We start from the raw sequence: 20,010 nt of genomic DNA on the forward strand, positions 1-20,010 counted from the left end.
TCCTCAAGCCTCCATCACCCTTCTTCCTTCCTCTCAGATGATCATGACCTTATCATTTTTCACTGAGAAACAGAAGCAGTTAGATACAACTCCAAAGTTGCTCTCAGATTAATAAACCTACTTTCTATTTCTCTATCTTCTCTCCTGTTATAATGCAAGAAGTGCCCTAGGTCTTGTTCGAAGCCACCCCTTCATTTGTGCTGTGAATCTCATTCCATCAACACTTCCACGCTATAATTACCTTTCTCTCTCTCACTCATCATCAATTTCTTCCACTTTCCTGAATCATTTCTATTTCCATCTCATTTCTATACAAACTTCAGAATCTTCCATCTTAAACACTACCTTAAACATCCCTTGATATATGGGACCTAATAAGGTCTCATGTCTCTTTTCCCATTTATTTCAAACTCATCTAAAGAACTGTCTACAATCACCCTCTCCATTTCCTCATTTCCAATTCTCTCCCACAACTTATCCTGATTAGGCCTTTGTTCCCACCACTTCATTGCAACTGCTCATTGTCAGTCACCAATGACCCCAAATCTAATGGTCGTTTCTTTATCCTCAGCAATCTCTCAGTAGCGTTTGACAGCTGAAATCTACTTTCTTGAAATATATTTGTTTTGCTTCCACAACATTCTCCTCACTGGCCACTGTTTCTTAGTGTTTGGCTGGCTCTCTCACTTCTGACCACCGCTTTTAACTTAAGGAATGTCCAAGGATTTGGGTCTAGTTCTTTTTTTTCTTTCAATAGCATCTTTCTAGTTGATCATTCATCCAGTCCTCAGCTTTATTTTTTTTTAATTTTTTTTTAACGTTTATTTATTTTTGAGACAGAGAGACAGAGCATGAACGGGGGAGGGGCAGAGAGAGAGGGAGACACAGAATTGGAAGCAGGCTCCAGGCTCTGAGCCATCAGCCCAGAGCCCGACGCGGGGCTCGAACTTCCGGACCGTGAGATCGTGACCTGAGCTGAAGTCGGATGTTTAACCGACTGAGCCACCCAGGCGCCCCCAGTCCTCAGCTTTAAACACCATCTCAATATAGATGACTCTGAATTTTATTTCTCCTCTGAATTTCAAACTGAAATATCTCCACTTAGATAACCAAGAGGCATCTTGGCATCTCAACTTTAACATATCCAAAGAAGAACTCTTATTTCTTACTCGCACAGCACCCAACAAAAGAGAGCAAAAAAACACCTGCTCATTTCGGACTCTTTGGTCTTCATAAAAATCATGATACTCTATACCAGAGATCAGTAACATTTTCTGTAATATTTTAGTCTATTGTGCCAAACAGTCTTTGTCACACTATTTAACTCCACCACTGTAGCGTGAAAAGCAGCCAAAGACAGTATATAAGCTAATGAGTAAGGCTATGTTCTAACCTAACTTTCTTTACAAAAACAGGCCTAATACAGTCTGCAGACCAAAGTCGGACAGCTCCCATACTGCTATAATGCTATATATTCTATACTACTGCTGAAGCTGAAGAAATCTATAATCACTCTGGATCTTCTCTTTCTTTCACTTCCTATTTCCTTTCTGACAGCAAGGCTATCGGCTTCATCTTCTAAGTATATCCCAAATCCATCCACTCTTCATTTCCACTTCTAACTCCCACCCACCCCTAGTCCAAGCCACCTAACAGTGTCTAACTCATCTCTCTGTTCCCACTCCTGCTCCCCTGTAATTCATTCTCCAAAGAGTAGCCAGAATGATCTTTTAAAAACTATAAATCACAGTGTCTCATTCTCCTGCTTAAAACCCACCAAATTAATCCACACAGAAGAAAACTGAAACTCTTTAGCACAGCCTACCAGTCCCTATATAACAAGGCCATCACCTAGCTCTCTGACCTCATCCTCAACCATTTTTCTTCTTGCTCACTATTCTCCTGCTCCACTCTCCTTCTGTTCCTCAAACACATCTAGCTCTGTCCACCCTCGATTTCCTCTACCTAGAATGAACTTCCTCCAAATCTTAACATGGCCAACTACCATCCAGCTCTGCAATCAAAAACCACCTCCTCAAATAGGCCTTTGTTGTCACCCAATACTTCTGGTGCCCTGTCCCATCCCCATCACTCTCCATCAAATAACTTTACTTATTATTCCTATTTTGTTTACTTATTTATAGTTTGTTTCTCCACAGGAATATAAATGTAATAAGAACGAGTACCTTGTCTATTTTGTTCATAAAAGTATCCCAGAGCCTGTTATCAGTGCCTTTCACGAAGTGGATGCTTAACAATATTGCTGAATAAATAATTCATTGACTTAGACAGGAGACTATTTTAGTTAGGTTTAAAATGTCAAATGTATATGAAAACCTATTTATTGGCAAATGGCCAGTTTTTTCTTATTTAACATGCAGTAAATCTATACAGCTCATATTTATTTTATAAAAATCACCTGCTTTCACTATATGGACATTTTGTAAGTAAAATTAAGCCAAAGACAAAATGCTACTTTCCTTTTTCTAGACCAAGATATGTTCTCAAAACTTGGCTATTTTTATAGAAAACTTTCTAGATTGTGCATTAAAACTATTTTTAATACATATTAGAATAAAGTCATAGTAACCTGTTAATTTCTTATAAGTCATGTGATATGTGATATAATAGAAACATATAAGTATTTTTTTCAGGTTCACCTTGGAGCTTTTTCTAAGTTTTATGGTACAACCTATCTAATAATTCTTTCAAGGCATCCATTTTAAAAAGTACTTCTAACAAGCAAATAAAACAGCAAGTCAAAAAATCTGCTTAAATATGGAGTTAAAATCACTCAGAGGCTGAAAAATTAAGACCTCATAACTGAAAATACAACTACAACGTACACTGAAATTGCTCTGTGACTCATTAGGTGAAGGAGAGAAGAAAAAAAATGGAAAAACAAACTAACCAACTCTAAACAAGCCAATATATATATCTTTAGATACTAATTATTCTTTCTGTAATACCTTACTATTATTTACCATATTGGCAGTATTAGAACTGGAGATAAATACATTCTATTTGCAAATCTACACTTTATAAAATCTGGGGTAAATCTACTGGAAATTTAAAAATGATATAAAATATCTATTATGGAAAATAAAGTTGGAATGCAGGATGATTTTAGTTGCAAGCAGTTGACAATATACATCTTGGCTATGTGTTACAAAAATGGTCCTTACCTTTTAGGAGTTGGTGATGCAAAACGCAGTTCTTCAAATGAGTAATTTTCATAAACCTTTAAGAAAGAGACCAGTAAGAATCCAGGGAGGTAAATAAATCTATCAAGACCAATAACTCATTAGAAATATTCTTTAAAAAAAAAAAGTTTATTGGGGCGCCTGGGTGGCTCAGTCGGTTAAGCGTCCGACTTTGGCTCAGGTCATGATTTTGCGGTCCGTGAGTTCAAGCCCCGTGTCGGGCTCTGTGCTGACAGCTCAGAGCCTGGAGCCTGTTTCCGATTCTGTGTCTCCCTCTCTCTCTGACCCTCCCCCATTCATGTTCTGTCTCTCTCTGTCTCAAAAATAAATAAACGTTAAAAAATATTAAAAAAAAAAGTTTATTTATTTTGAGAGAGAGATAGAGAAAGAACATGCACATGCGCATGTGGGGGAGGGGTGGAGACAGAATCCCAAGCAGACTTTGCACTGTCAGCCCAGAACCCAACACAGGGCTCAATCTCACCACTGTGAGATTACGAGCTGAGCTGAAATCAAGAGTTGGACACTTAACCAACTAAGCCATCACAGGCTCCCTTCATTAGAAACATTCTTGGAGTGCCTGGGTGGCTCAGTCACTGGGCATCTGATTTAGGCCTCAGGTCATGATCTCGCGGCCGGTGAGTTTGAGCCCTGGGTCGGGCTCTGTGCTGACAGCTGGAAGCCTGGAGCCTGCTTCAGATTCTGTGTCTCTCTCTGCCCCTCCTCCACTTGTTCTCTGTCTCTGTCTCTCTCTTTCAAAAATAAAATAAAAACATTAAAAAAAAAGAAACATTCTTAAGATAGTGATAAAACATTCAATAAATGGTGCTGAGACACCTGGTTGTCCATATAGAAGAAAAAGAAAAAAATCGATTACCTGCATCACATCATTTACAAAAATAAATTCTAGGTGTGTTAAAGACCTGAATGTAACAAACAAACCATCAACAAATTAAGAGGGGGAGAAAAAAGATATTATCTTTTGAGTACATTAAAATTTTAGCTTTCTCCCAAACACACACTATAAATAAAGGGCAAGGATATGAGAGGACGGGAGAAGGGGATTTGTAACTGATATAACCAAAACGGGATATGAATCCATAATATACAGATTGGTGCAACTGGACCTGTAGAACAATCTGTTTCTTAATAAAAATAACAAAAGTCTGGAAGAAATTATCGTGAAATACAAAGACAAAAATGGGCTGTAGGTACCTGAAACTTGTCACCTTATTCCCAGTATTTTTGTACCCCTGTAACATTGCCAAATTAACCATTATCTTTCAAGGTTCAGGTAACGTTCTGCAACGGTTCATTCACTTGTAACTTCTACTGTACTTACAGTAAAGAGAGGCACACCCACACCAGTCACAAATCTCCATCCTTCATCCCACCCTTTCTCTTTTCATAGTGTGATTTAGAAAAGATCTAGCTGCTTTCACTTACTACAAAGTTACAAATGAGAAATATGCCCTTACGGTTAGGTCCAACAGGAAAACCCAGGGTTCCAGATTCCCAGCACAATGTTTTCTGTTCTACCACTTTCCCTCAAAATACACATTATACATTTAATAATCAAAGAACAGATCATATTTCATTTCTCCATCCTCCACAATATTTGGCTGACTATTGAGTGGCACACAGTGTGTGTGAATGGCTAATAGAAGAAAATCTCTTTCTTGGAACACACACTGCTGTCTCCAAAAGACAGTGTGGGAATGATTTTCTATAAATGCTCTAACCCTAGGCGACTGAGAACAGTCTTGCAATACTGAATCTGGTTCTGGTAACTGGACTTTCAAAATAAATTATACAAACTGAATCATGTTCACAGGAAACTAAAGGAATGATTGGGAGGTAAGGGAACCAGAAAATAAATCCCTTAAATAAAAATGGAAAATGGATGAGAATGTTTATCTTTGAATTCTTTAAGTCAGTGGACAACTAACTCATCCAAGACTCCAGCTTTTTAGCTCCCTTGTTTCTTCAACCTCAACAAACTTCACTTCAACTCTCCTTCAGCCACTCACACCAAATGTCATAGACCTGTGAGATTCCATAGAATTGTTCTCTGAATCAAAACAGTTTCTGCCTCAGTGACCCTTAGTTTATCTATTCTTAGACTACCAGTCCTTCTCACCCCAACTCCTCTCTGGATCTTCCTTTCCAAACAAATTAGGTTCCACTGTCCTTTCTGTAACCACTATCTGCTGAACTCCCTTCTCTCACTATTCATTTGTGGAGCTCCCTGACAAAACTTTAATGCAGAATCAGTCCAACTGATTACCTTATCCATGTTCATATGACACACACTGCATTGTTCATACATGATCTTTAGTTTCAACTGATTCTTCAAGGATGGCCAATAAATCTTTCCTTATCAGTTCTCTTTTATTCTCCATAATGACCATTTCATTTTTCCCTCTTTGTTTCAAAATCCTGACCCTAACATTCATCACTCCTATCTTCAACATATAATTACTATCTTAAATAATTCTTTTGGTTACATAACCTACAAATTAACTAGCATCTGTATAAATTACTTTCTCTTCCCTCTCCTGGTAAGGTGCAAGAGGCAATGCTCCTATTTAAGGCCCACCCCTCCTCTGGAGCTCTAGACCCTATTTTCATCTCTCTTGGACTATCTTCCTGGTTTCCTTCCTCTTGACTGTCTTCTCATCAGCATTAAAACATCTAAGCCTTTCTCTATTCATCCCAAATTCTAAAGCCTTCACTCAATTCTATTTCCTCTGTTTCTTTTTATAACCTAACATCTTGAAAGACCTGATCTATACTTGTTTGTCTTTACTTTCACTTCCTCTGCATCTATAAACTCACAAACCTACCATGCCTCTAAAACTGCTCTGCCGAGATCATTGATGAATTCAATGCTGCTAGATCCTTTTCAAAACTTCACTTCTGCAGCAAAGCACTGTCAATTCTTCCCAAACTGCTCTTTACTTTCAAGACATGCCATAAGGTAGTTGGGGAAAGAAGTCAGGAAAATCAAACATGGATTGGGACTTACTGCCATTTGTGTGACCTTGAACAAGTTACCAAATCTCTCTATGTGCTTCAGTTTCCACACATGTAAATGGGAACAAAAACAGTAACTTATAGGGCTGTTGTGAGGATTATATGAGTTACCGTAAGGAAAGTGGTAGGAAAAGCGGCAAAAGTATACACTGGCCCTAGCTTAATGTCTTATCTCTTTGGCTAATATTCTTATCAATGTGGTTTTTCTTTTCTTTTTCTTTCCTTTTTTTCCCCTTTAACCTGTCTTGTAAATCAATGTTTCTCAAAAGTGTAGGTTTTGATTTGAATCACTCTGCATATTTGTTTAATATGAAAATTCTTGAGCTTCTCTCTAGACCTACTGAATCTAAATCTTCAGATTACTGGAAAATCTCCTTTTTAAATAAGTGTTCCAGATGATTCTAATGTACCCCAAAATTTGAGAATCACCAATACTGGTGTTTATCCAGATCCTGTCCTGGAACTTCTCCCTTCACTCACCATGGAAGATAGATATCATTTACTTCTACGATATCATGAGTAATCAGTGCTAATTACTCTCAAGTTCTTTTCTTGAGGTCAGACTATAATCACTTCAGGTTTGCACAACCAACTTCTTTTTACATATCTTTGCATGGATATTTCAGAGTTATCCAAAACCCAGCACATTCAAAACTATTACCTTCCTCAACCAAAACCTGCTCCTCCTCCAGCATTATCAATCTTACTATGTAAGGTCAAACTGGAACTTCATCTTTTAATTCTTCCTTCCCTTTACTCCATTCCCTTCAGCCACCAAGTCCTACTGATACTAAATATCTTTTGAATCTATTCTCACTAAATCAAGGGATTAGCACATCATACCACATTACGTCAACAGTCTCCTAAAGAGACTTAAACCTAACCATGCCTTATGATTATTTGTCCAATTATTCTCCATATTCCATCATGACCTTTATGAAACACAAATCTAACCGTGACATTGCTCTAACTGAAAGGGTTCAATGGCTCACCACTGGTCTCTGTTACTGGCAAAATTCCTAACTCCTATTTTAACTAATGCACAACTTGCTAATTTAGTCTAACATTACCCCTAAAGAGAACCAAAAAAGCTGCACCAAATATTTAAAATATCTGTCTAAGGACATCAAAGAACAAGAAAACCTCAAGTAGGAAACCCAACGAAATGAGGTTGGCATGTGAGAGAACCCAAAAATCAAAGGGGGCCTAACTAAACTGAATTCCTGAAGGGCTATGTTCCAGGAGAAATGGAAACTGAAAGTAGACAAATACATTTGCAGCAAATGAAATTCAGTTTTCAATCATCTCAATCTCTGATTAACTTGATCTATTATCGGTAATCCCCCTAGACATTGCCAAAAAATAAATGAAAATCCTCTTTGTAAGAAAATATATCACCCTAAAAAAAATATTACATGTTTTGCATCTACTGACAGCTCTCTAGACCTGTAACTCTGTGTGTGCGTTTGGATCACAGAAATGTTTGTTAAGGGGATAAATGGTGAAAAAGAAAATGTTTCTGGTAAGAAAAATAAATTACCTTCATCATTGTTATGGCAATGTATCGAGCCTCCTTCACTATCATTGGCTCGTACGACACGTCCAGCTTCGGTGAGGCCAGCCCGCCAAAAGTCATATCGGTGTTGGAAGGCGCTGCTGCTACTGCAGGACTGCCAGGCAGCCTTTGAGTTTTCTTGACTTGCTCTTGTTGTAAAGATGGTTTTTTCTGAGAAACAGGAACGGCTTTCACTTCCACCTAACCATGATGTTATAAAAAACAAATGGTATTAGTATATAATTGCCTATGACACATTAAAAGAAGCAATTTACAAGTATGGACCCACAACTCCATAAATTTTAGGTGATCATTGGTCCATGTTGGGCATTCCCTTCAAAGGTGTGCCAGAGTGACCTCGAGCTAGTTCCACAGAATGAATCTTGCACAGTGTAAAAGAAGCCTTGGCTTTTGGGAGAAATCATCATAGATATAAAAATGTAAAATAAAACCAAACGCCGCCATTAATAAAGTAGAATGAATCTACACTGAATTCTCAAATTCTTAACATTAAATTATTTATCAGCTAATTCAAGTAAAAAGGCTTTCCCACAATCGCCACATATTTCATTTATTTTTAAATGTTTATGTATTTTGATAGAGAAATGTGCACACATGTGCAAGCAGGGGAGAGGCAGAGAGACGCAGGACTCAATCTCACATACTGTGAGATCATGACCTGAGCCAAAATCAAGAGTCTGGATGCTTAACTGACTGAGCCAACCAGGTGCCCCATCTCCATATATTTTAAGCACTAATTTCAAGTTTAGCTGTTCTGCAAAGAAAATGTAGTCCATTGAGAAATCTTAAAAAATAACACATAAGAAATCTGCATCGACATAATGTCCCGGAAATATTACAAACCCATCTTGTATGTACTTTATTTTATTTTATTTTATTTTTAAATGTTTATTTATTTTTGAGAGACACAGAAGCAGAGCACAAACAGAAGAGGGGCAAAGAGAGAGGGAGACAGAATCTGAAACAGACTCTAGGCTCTGAGCTGTCAGCACAGAGCCCAATATGGGGCTTGAACTCACGAACCACGCGATCATGACCTGAGCCAAAATCCGGTGCTTAACCGAATGAGCCACCTAGGTGCCCCAAACCCACCTTATATTTAAAACACATAAGTTTAAAAGTATATAGTAAAATCGTCAGCTCATATACACTGCCATCATTAAAAGTTTAAAACTTTAAATGTAATAAAAAAAAGGGGAGGGGGAAAGATAAAAAGTAAGTGCTTTTAAACTTAAAGACATTTGATTTTTAAATGATAGCCACTACTTTTTGACATATTTTTATTTAATCCTTCTTTAAACAACTGTATTTACCCTAAGTAAATTAGCATCAGTACATTTGCCTGTGTACTATGAACCTTGAAGTGAATCACTGAACAATTTTATATTCTTAAGAATACTGAAATACTATAGAATGACAGGTATTTTGCTTTCTGTTATAAACTACTGTACGAGTGAAAAGGATTTTGTGGATTAATGAACTCTAAACTCCAAAAACCAAATCGCTTTGTAATACATCTGGGAAAGGGTGGGGCGAGCTGGGGATTGCCTATACAAATTTTCATTCAATATAAATTTTTTTAGAAATAAAAATTTTAAATGAGATATTTACATTAATACATTAGATCACAATGGATTCATTTTCTGCATTGCAATATGCTTTATTTTTTTTTTAATTTTTTTTCAACGTTTATTTATTTTTGGGACAGAGAGAGACAGAGCAAGAACGGGGGAGGGGCAGAGAGAGAGGGAGACACAGAATCCGAAACAGGCTCCAGGCTCCGAGCCATCAGCCCAGAGCCAGACGCGGGGCTCGAACTCACGGACCGCGAGATCGTGACCTGGCTGAAGTCGGACGCTTAACCGACTGCGCCACCCAGGCGCCCCAACAATATGCTTTAAAATGTCATTATTAATTAAAGTCTCAGGTAAGAGCTATCCAACTAACTATATACATTAATACAACACATGACTATTTCCATTCCTCATTCTTTTACCATCCAAATTCATGTATTTCTAATTTTTTAATTAAGTGTTAAATTCTAATTTCAGTATAGTTAATATACTGTGTTATATTAGTTTCAGACGTACAATACAGTGATTCAACAATTCTGTCCTTTACTCAGTGCTCATCACACAGTGTACTTATTCTTAATCCCCTTCACCTATTTCATCCATTCCCCCACCAATCTCCCCATTGGTAACCATCAGTTTGTTGTCTACAGTTAAGAGTCTATTTCCTGGTGTGTCTCTCTCTCTTTTCTCTGCCTTTGTTTTGATTCTTTTATTTTTATTTTTTTAATATGAAATTTATTGTCAAATTGGTTTCCATACAACAGCCAGTGCTCATCCCAACAGGTGCCCTCCTCAATGCCCATCACCCACTCTGCCCTCCCTCCCACCCCCCATCAAACCTCAGTTTGTTCTCAGTTTTTAAGAGTCTCTTATACTTTGCCTCCCTCCCTCTCTAACCTTATTTTTTTTTCCTTCCCCTCCCCCATGGGTTTCTGTTAAGTTTCTCAGGATCCACGTAAGAGTGAAAACATATGGGGGCGCCTGGGTGGCGCAGTCGGTTAAGCGTCCGACTTCAGCCAGGTCACGATCTCGCGGTCCGGGAGTGCGAGCCCCGCGTCAGGCTCTGGGCTGATGGCTCAGAGCCTGGAGCCTGTTTCCGATTCTGTGTCTCCCTCTCTCTCTGCCCCTCCCCCGTTCATGCTCTGTCTCTCTCTGTCCCAAAAATAAATAAACGTTGAAAAAAAAAATTAAAAAAAAAAAAGAGTGAAAACATATGGTATCTGGCTTTCTCAGTATGATTTATTTCATTTAGCAGAATACTCTCCAGTTCCATCCATGTTGTTAAAAAAGGCCATATTTCATTCTTTCTCATTGCCACGGTAGTATTCCATTGTGCACATAAACCAAAATTTCTTTATCCATTCATCAGTTGATGGACATTTAGGCTCTTTCCATAATTTGGCTATTGTTGAGAGTGCTGCTATAAACATTGGGGTACAAGTGCCCCTATGCATCAGTACTCCTGTATCCCTTGGGTAAATTCCTAGCAGTGCTATTGCTGGGTCATAGGGTAGGTCTATTTTTAATTTTTTGAGGAACCTCCACACTGTTTTCCAGAGCGGCTGCACCAGTTTCCATTCCCACCAACAGTGCAAGAGGGTTCCCGTTTCTCCACGTCCTCGCCAGCATCTACAGTCTCCTGATGTGTTCATTTTAGCCACCCTGACTGGTGTGAGGTGATATCTGAGTGTCGTTTTGATTTGTATTTCCCTGATGAGGAGCGACGTTGAGCATCTTTTCATGTGCCTGTTGGCCATCCGGATGTCTTCCTTAGAGAAGTGTCTATTCGTGTTTTCTGCCCATTTCTTCACTGGATTATTTGTTTTTCGGGTGTGGAGTTTGGTGAGTTCTTTATAGATTTTGGATACTAGCCCTTTGTCCGATATATCATTTGCAAATATCATTTCCCATTCTGTTGGTTGCCTTTTAGTTTTGTTGACTGTTTTCTCTGCAGTGCAGAAGCTTTCTATCTTCATGAGGTCCCAATAGTTCATTTTTGCTTTTAATTCCCTTGCCTTTCAGGATGTGTCAAGTAAGAAATTGCTGTGGCTGAGGTCAGAGAGGTTTTTTCCTGCTTCCTCCTCTAGGGTTTTGATGGTTTCCTGTCTCACATTCAGGTCCTTTATCCATTTTGAGTTTATTTTTGTGAATGGTGTGAGAAAGCGGTCTAGTTTCATTCTTCTGCATGTTGCTGTCCAGTTCTCCCAGCACCATTTGTTAAAGAGACTGTTTTCCATTGGATATTCTTTCCTGCTTAGTCAAAGATTAGTTGGCCATACTTTTGTGGGTCTAATTCTGGGGTTTCTATTCTATTCCATTGGTCTATGTGTCTGTTTTTGTGCCAATACCATGCTGTCTTGATGATTACAGCTTTGTAGTAGAGGCTAAAGTCTGGGATTGTGATGCCTCCTGCTTTGGTCTTCTTCTTCAAAATTCCTTTGGCTATTTGGGGTCTTTTGTGGTTCCATACAAATTTTAGGATTGCTTGTTCTAGCTTCAAGAAGAATGCTGGTGCAATTTTGATTGGGATTGCATTGAATGTGTAGACAGCTTTGGGTAGAATTGACATTTTAACAATATTTATTCTTCCAATCCATGAGCATGGAATGTTTTTCCATTTCTTTGTGTCTTCTTCAATTTCCTCCATAAACTTTCTATACTTTTCAGCATACAGATCTTTTACATCTTTGGTTAGGTTTATTCCTAGGTATTTTATGCTTCTTGGTGCAATTGTGGATGGGATCAGTTTCTTTGTCTTTCTGTTGCTTCATTATTAGTGTATAAGAATGAAACTGATTTCTGTACATTGATTTTGTATCCTGTGACTTTGCTCAATTCATGTATCAGTTCTAGCAGACTTTTGGTGGAGTCTGTCGGATTTTCCATATACAATATCATGTCATCTGCAAAAAGTGAAAGCTTGACTTCATCTTTGCCAATTTTGATACCTTTGATTTCCTTTGGTTGTCTGATTGCTGACACTAGAACTTCCAATACTATGTTAACAAACAGCAGTGAGAGTGGACATCCCTGTCATGTTCCTGATCTCAGGAAGAAAGCTCTCAGTTTTTCCCCATTGAGGATGATATTAGCTGTGGGCTTTTCATAAATGGCTTTTATGATGGTTAAGTATGTTCCTTCTATCCTGACTTTCTCGAGGGTATTTATTAAGAAAGGATGCTGAATTTTGTCAAATGCTTTTTCTGCATCGATTGACAGGATCATATGGTTCTTTTCTTTTCTTTTATTAATGTGATGTATCACATTGATTGATTTGCGAATGTTGAACCAGCCCTGCAGCCCAGGAATGAATCCCACTTGATCATGGTGAATAATTTTTTTTATATGCTGTTGAATTCGATTTGCTAGTATCTTGTTGAGGATTTTTGCGTCCGTATTCATCAGGGATATTGCCCTGTAGTTCTCTTTTTTTTGCTGGGTCTCTGTCTGGTTTGGGAATCAAAGTAATGCTGGCTTCATAGAATGAATCTGAAGTTTTCCTTCCCTTTCTATTTTTTGGAACAGCTTGAGAAGGATAGGTATTATCTCTGTTTTAAATGTCTGGTAGAATTCCCCAGGGAAGCCATCTGGTCCTGGACTCTTGTTGGGAGATTTAAAAAAAAAAAATTTTTTTTTAACGTTTATTTATTTTTGAGACAGAGAGAGACAGAGCACGAACAGGGGAGGGGCAGAGAGAGAGGGAGACACAGAATCCGAAACAGGCTCCAGGCTCTGAGCTGTCAGCACAGAGCCCGACGCGGGGCTCGAACTCATGGACAGTGAGATCATGACCTGAGCCAAAGTCAGATGCTTAACCGACCGAGCCACCCAGGCGCCCCTTGTTGGGAGATTTTTGATAACTGATTCAATTTATTTGCTGAACTTTGTTCAATTTTTCTATTTCTTCCTGTTTGAGTTTTCGAAGTGTGTGGGTGCTTAGGAATTTGTCCATTTCTTCCAGGTTGTCCAGTTTGTTGGCATATAATCTTTCATAGTATTCCCCGATAATTGCTTGTATTTCTGAGGGATTGGTTGTAGTAATTCCATTTTCACTCATGATTTTATCTATTTGGGTCATCTCCCTTTTCTTTTTGAGAAGCCTCGCTACAGGTTTATCAATTTTGTTTATTTTTTCAAAAAACCAACTCTTGGTTTCATTGATCTGCTCTACAGTGTTTTTTTTTTAGATTCTATATTATTTCTGCTCTGATCTTTATTATTTCTCTTCTTCTGCTGGGTTTGGGGTGTCTTTGCTGTTCTGCTTCTATTTCCGTTCGGTGTGCTGTTAGATTTTGTATCTGGGATTTTTCTTGTTTCTTGAGATAGGCCTGGATTGCAATGTATTTTCCTCTCAGGACTGCCTTTGCTGCATCCCAAAGCATTTGGATTGTTGTATTTTCATCTTCATTTGTTTCCATATATTTTTAAATGTCTTCTCTAATTGCCTGGTTGACCCCCTTCATTCTTTAGTGGGTGTTTTTTAACCTCCACGCTTTTGGAGGTTTTCCAGGCTTTTTCCTGTGGTTGATTTCAAGTTTCATAGCATTGTGGTCTGAAAGTGTGCATAGTATGATCTCAGTTCTTTTATGCTTATGAAGGGCTGTTTTGTGGCCCAGTATGTGATCTCTCTTGGAGAATGTTCCATGTGCACTCAAGAAGAAAGTACATTCTGTTGCTTTGGGATGCAGAGTTCTAAATATAACCGTCAAGTGCATCTGATCCAATGTATCATTCAGGGCCCTTGTTTCTTTATTGATCCTGTGTCTAGATGATCTATCCACTGTTGTAAGTGGTGTATTAAAGGCCCCTGCAATTACCACATTCTTATCAATAAAGTTGCTTATGTTTGTGATTAATTGTTTTATGTATTTGGGGGCTCCTGTATTCGGCTCATAGACATTTATAATTGTTAGCTCTTCCTGATGGATAGACCCTGTAATCATTATATAATGCCCTTCTTCATCTCTTGTTGCTGCCTTTAATTTAAAGTCTAGTTTGTCTGATACAAGTATGGCTATTCCAGCTTTCTTTTGACTTGCAGTAGCATGAGAGATAGTTCTCCATCTCCTCACTTTCAATCTGAAGGTGTCCTCAGGTGTAAAATGAGTCTCTTGTAGACAGCAAATAGATGGGTCTTGGTTTTTATCCATTGTAATACCTTATGTCTTTTGGTTGGAGCATTTAGTCTGTTTACATTCAGTGCTATTATTGAAAGATATGGGTTTAGAGTCATTGTAGAGTCTGAAGGTTTCATGCTTGTAGTGATGTCTCTGGTACTTTGCGGTCCTTGCAACATTTCACTCACAGAATCCCCCTTAGGATCTCTTGTAGAGTTGGTTTAGTGGTGATGAATTCCTTCAGTTTGTGTTTGTTTGGGAAAACCTTTATCTCTCCTTCCATTCTGAATGACAGACTTGCTGGGTAAAGGATTCTCGGCTGCATATTTTTTCTGTTCAACACATTGAAGATTTCCTGTCATTCCTTTCTGGCCTGCCAAGTTTCAGTAGATAGGTCTGCCACTAGTCTTATGGGTCTCCCTTTATAAGTTAGGGCATATTTATCCCTATCTGCTTTCAGAATTTTCTCTTTACCCTCGTATTTGCCAGTTTCACTATGATATGTCGTGCAGAAGATCGATTCAAGTTATGTCTGAAGGGAGTTCTCTGTGCCTCTTGGGTTTCAATGCCTTTTTCCTTCCCCAGGTCAGGGAAATTCTCAACTGTGATTTGTTCAAGTACACCTTCAGCCCCTTTCTCTTTCTCTTCCTCTTCTGGAATTCCTATTATACAGATATTGTTTTGTTGGATTGTGTCACTTAGTTCTCTAATTCTCCCCTCATACTCTTGGATTTTTTTTAATCTTTTTGTCAGCTTCCTCTTTTTCCATAATTTTATCTTCTAATTCACCTATTCTCTCCTCTGCCTCTGCAATAGATTCTCTGCTTTCCTCTATACTTTTTTCAAGCCCCGCGATTAATTTTATGACTATTATTCTAAATTCTTGTTCTGTTATATTGCTTAAATTGTTTTTTATCTATTCATTAGCTGTTGCTACTTCCTGGAGTTTCTTTTGAGGAGAGTTTTTCTGCTTCCTCATTTTGGATAGTCCCTGGGGTGGCATGGAACTGCAGGGCACTTCCCCTGTGCTGTCTGGAGTAACTTGTGTTGGTGGGCGGGGCCCACAGTCAGACCTGATGTCTGTCCCCAGCCCATGGCTGGGGCCACAGTTAGACTGGTGTGTACCTTATCTTCCCCTCTCCCGGGGCAGGACTCACTGTGGAGTGGTGTGGCCCCTGTCTGGGCTACTTGCACACTGACAGGCTTGTGGTGCTGCTTTGATGGGATCTGGCCTATTAGCCAGGGTGGATCCGCAAGGTGCACAGGGGCGGGAGGGGCAGGCTTAGCTTGCTTTGCTGTGGTGGTCTCCTGGGGGAGGGGCCCTGCAGCACCAGTGGGGAGGCAGACCCGTTGGAGGGATGGATCCACAGAAGCACAGCGTTGGGTATTTGTGGGGTGCAAGCAAGTTGGGTGATGGGAACTGGTTCCATTTGGGTTTACAGCTAGGGGATGGGAGACGGAGATGGCGCTTGCCAGCGCCTTTATTCCCCACCGAGCTGAGGTCTGTTTTCCCTGGCTCAACAACTCTCCCTCTCAATGTCCTCTTGTCCTCCTGCTCTCCAAGCAGAGCTGTTGACTTTAACATTCCAGATGTTAAGTCCCACTGGCTGTCAGAACTCATGGAGTCTGGCCCCTCGACTTTTGCAAGCCAGACTTTGGGGGCTCTGTCTTGCCAGGCGGGCTGCCCCTCCACCGCCCCTGCTCCCTCCTGCCAGTCTGTGTAGCACGCACCACCTCTCTGCCCTTCCTACCGTCTTCTGTAGGCCTCTTATCCACACTTGGCTCCGGAGAGTGTTCTGCTAGACATCTGGCGGTTTTCTGGATTATTTAGGCAGGTGTGGGTGGAATCTAAGTGATCAGCCAGACGAGGTGAGCCTATCGCCCTCTTATGCCTCCATCTTCCAACAACCTCCTTTGTTTTGATTCTTAAGTTTCACATAAGGAATCATTTAACATTTGCCTTTCTCGGACTTATTTCATTCAGCATTATACTCTCTAGCTCCATCTATGTTGTTGCAAATAGCAAGATTTCATTCTTTTTTATGGCTGAATAATAATATTCCATTGTGTGTGTATATATCCATTTTTAAAATCCATTTCTTTATCCATTCATCTACTGATGGACACTTGGACTGCTTCCATAATTTGGCTACTGTAAATAATGCTGCAGTAAATACATGGGTGTATGTATCCCTCTGAATTAGTGTTTTGTATTTTTTGGGTAAATACCCAACAGTGTTTACTAGATTGTGGGGTATTCTATTTTTAACTTTTTGATGAACTGCCATCATTTCTAATTTAATATGTATCAATATTATATTTTAAATTAAATGTTGTTTCAATAGTACCAAATACAGAATGTATTAGTGTCTTTTAAAAAATACATACAGGGTGCCTGGGTGGCTCAGTCGGTTAGGTGTCTGACTTTAGCTCAGGTCATGATCTCATAGTTTGTGGGTTTGAGCCCGTCAGGCTCTGTGCTGACAGCATGGAGCCTGGACCTTGGTTCAGATATTGTCTCCCTCTCTCTCTGCTCCACCCGCCCCCCCCCCCCCCATGCTCTGTCTCTCTCTGTCTCTCAAAAATAAAACATTTAAAAAAAAGTAAAAAAAATATATATGTACAAAATTTTAAAATGTGTTCCTTCATCGATTTATTCAACCACTTTATATTAAAGGCCTTCCCTCTGTTTGCATATATGAACACTTTTTTATCCTTCCCTTGAATCACTATAGCTCCCAGCTAAATGTAAAAAACAAACAATAAAACATATTAACTTGGAGGGAGCCTGCGTGGTTCAGTTGGTTAAGTGTCCGACTTCAGCTCAGGTCATGATCTTGCGGTTCATGAGATCAAGCCCCCCCCCCCCCCCATCAGGCTCTGTGCTAAGCTCAGTGTCTGGAGTCGGCTTCAGATTCTGTGCTTCCTGCACTCTCTCTGCCCCTGCCCCGCTCACCATCTGTCTCTTTCTAAAAATAAACATTAAAAAAAATAATAACTTGGAAAATTAGGTGCTAATTAATATAAGTCCTTACACAATTTTTCAGCTTCCTCTATTGACAAATATAAAGACAGTACTGCAGTGGACTCTAAACACTTGCTTTTTCTAAAATTTTATTAGTAATAATAGTGCTCTGATGACTATTAATTTAATTCTGATATAATTACCTTCATATTGGGAACATGTACTACATCCCCATATTGGTCTTTTGTTTGAACAGTTATGGTGGTAGGCCAACCACAACGAATATCATCCTTGTTCAGGATCAAAGATGTTTTCTGAGGATCAGCATAGGAATCTGGTTGAAGCCACCTAGCAGTGATGAAAAAACAAGCAAAAAAGTAAACATTCATAAGTATCTTCAATGATTAACATGAAATTAAGCCAAATGAGTAACATTTGTACCAAATAATATCTTCATTTCCAATTCCGTGACAATCACAAGTGTCTCCCTTGCAAATTGTTAATGACGCATTCATTAAAAAAATATGACAAAGTACAGGAGGTTTCTGATGTTTTTGTAAATAGAAATAATTTTAAAATCAGAAAACTTGAAATTTTAGCTACAGCTGACACAAAATAACCAAGAAAACAAATTTAGGTTGTGTATATTTGAAGTCCCAGTACAGTCATGCTTACTGAGGGAGGTCTGCCCGGATTTCCCAGCCTGAAAATCTAAGAACAACTCATCTGTAAAAGCAGTGATACTAATGGCATTCTGCTGCCTGAGAACAGCTAGGTTAAAGATGTACTGTTCATCTCCTGTTCATCCAGTGTCTCAACTATCTTCCCTATTACCTTCCCTTCCATGTAAATTTTGCCAAATTTCTACACTTTGGGATACCCATTCTTCTTTTTTTTTTTAATAGAAGAAACTGATAATCTTTTTTTTTAAATGCTTATTTATATTTGAGAGAGAGTGTGCACAAGTGGGGGAGGGGCAGAGAGAGAGGGAGACAAGGAGTCTGAAGTAGGCTCCAGGCTCTGAGCTGTCAGTGCAGAGGCTGAAGCAGGGCTTGAACCCACAAGATGCGAGATCATGACCTGAGCTGAAGTCAGGCATTTAACTGACTGAGCCACCCAGGTGCCCCAGGATATTCATTCTTGAATTCATTCCATGATCTACATTCAAGTTGTCCTGGGAGATAAGTTATAAGTAATTCTGTCATGTATTATGTAAAAATGTCCACAAAGTTAGCAGTGAGGCTGACTTAAAAAAATTCTCTATCCTCCAATCACCATTTTGATTTTTCAAAACTAAAGAGGAATCTCTTTATTTTTAAAATTAGAAATGGGAAGAAGTAAGACTTCTATATTTACTAGTAAAATCACACAAGCCAGCACATTTTTTCTTTTCATAAAAAAAAATAGCAACAAGATAAATGAGAACTCTACAACCAACCCCAAATGATTTCATTTAAATTCTAAATATATTTGCATTATTTGTAGGTTTTAAAGAAATCATATTAAAATAACATACGGTGATAAATTTAAGTTTAGTCTAAAATTCCTAGACTTCTCAATTATACCATGTGCTCCATCTATTTTTTAAATAAATAAAAGTTCACCTAGGAAACTATAAAATAATCAACTAACAACTACCATATTCTTTAAAGGTATTTTAAAATATTTACCATTTTATACTTCGGCAAGTTCAAAACGTATAAACCAGATTTTTCAGGCTTCATTTTAACATCTTTCCCTTTCATTTCTCTTCAGAAATGAAGAGTGAGGCATGCCCTGAAATAAGTCGCTGTAGCACTTAAAGCACATTACCTTGCAAGCCTCCCACCACTTGATCCTGGAACACAGGCAATAAAATCATCCAGAAAGGACTGTTCATTGCTTTGGATTTGAAGTGGTAAGTTTCCTTCAAGCGCCTCTAATATAGTTGGTGAATGAGAAAGAGCTAAACCCTTCCCAAGAATACCAGAATGGGTTTTGCACACCTGTTGGGTAAGACAATATTCATGTATTTGAAAACATACAATTTTAATTACATGAGTTTCTTGAACTTGCACACAATTTTAGGTAGGCCTTTTCGGGGAAAGCATTTTCTCTCCATGCCCCAGTGCTCCTGTAGCCTGCCAAGTAGAAAACAAACCTCCAGGAGGGAAAAATATGGGATAGCCAGCCTCCTTCCTCCCACCAAAACAAGTGACGTCAGAGACGTGCAGGTTGAGAAGGTGCATCTCTTCTCGCTCTACTGGGCCAGGGCTCCCTTCTGCAGGCAGCTGTGGAGGCCTCTCACCTTTTGTGTCCCCATTACTGGCATCTTTCATGGGTGGATTATCTTTGCTCTCTTAGGTGGGTGGCTACCAAGGTCCTGTCTTGGACAACATGTGGATACAAGCCTGACTGTGGCTGCACATAAACTCCATTAGTCTGTCTAAGCCTCAATTAAAATTAAGAAAAAGAGGCAGATACAACTGAAATTTTAGTTTTCACTGACCTGGCAAGCAAACTTTACCTTTTTGAAAGATCTGCTTTAAATGTTGAAACT

The 20,010-nt window shown here is 39.0% G+C and overlaps 1 protein-coding gene across 6 annotated transcripts in view; it reads right to left on the minus strand.

Moving 5' to 3' along the window:
• MYCBP2 (MYC binding protein 2) overlaps positions 1-20,010 on the minus strand; it is a 283,903-nt gene that overhangs the window by 87,998 nt on the left and 175,895 nt on the right. For all 6 annotated transcript variants that reach the window (XM_047080835.1, XM_047080826.1, XM_047080807.1 and 3 more), the window contains exons 45-48: positions 19,284-19,456; positions 17,675-17,819; positions 7,780-7,995; positions 3,186-3,241 (exon numbers count right to left, since the gene is read on the minus strand). In XM_047080835.1, the coding sequence (XP_046936791.1) occupies positions 3,186-3,241; positions 7,780-7,995; positions 17,675-17,819; positions 19,284-19,456 (590 nt within the window). The remainder of the gene's footprint in view (positions 1-3,185; positions 3,242-7,779; positions 7,996-17,674; positions 17,820-19,283; positions 19,457-20,010) is intronic.

This window comes from Lynx rufus, unplaced genomic scaffold, assembly GCF_022079265.1.
Source record: "Lynx rufus isolate CCGP_SWC_20201006 ecotype Redwood Valley unplaced genomic scaffold, mLynRuf1.p SCAF_1, whole genome shotgun sequence".
NCBI lineage: Eukaryota > Metazoa > Chordata > Mammalia > Carnivora > Felidae > Lynx > Lynx rufus.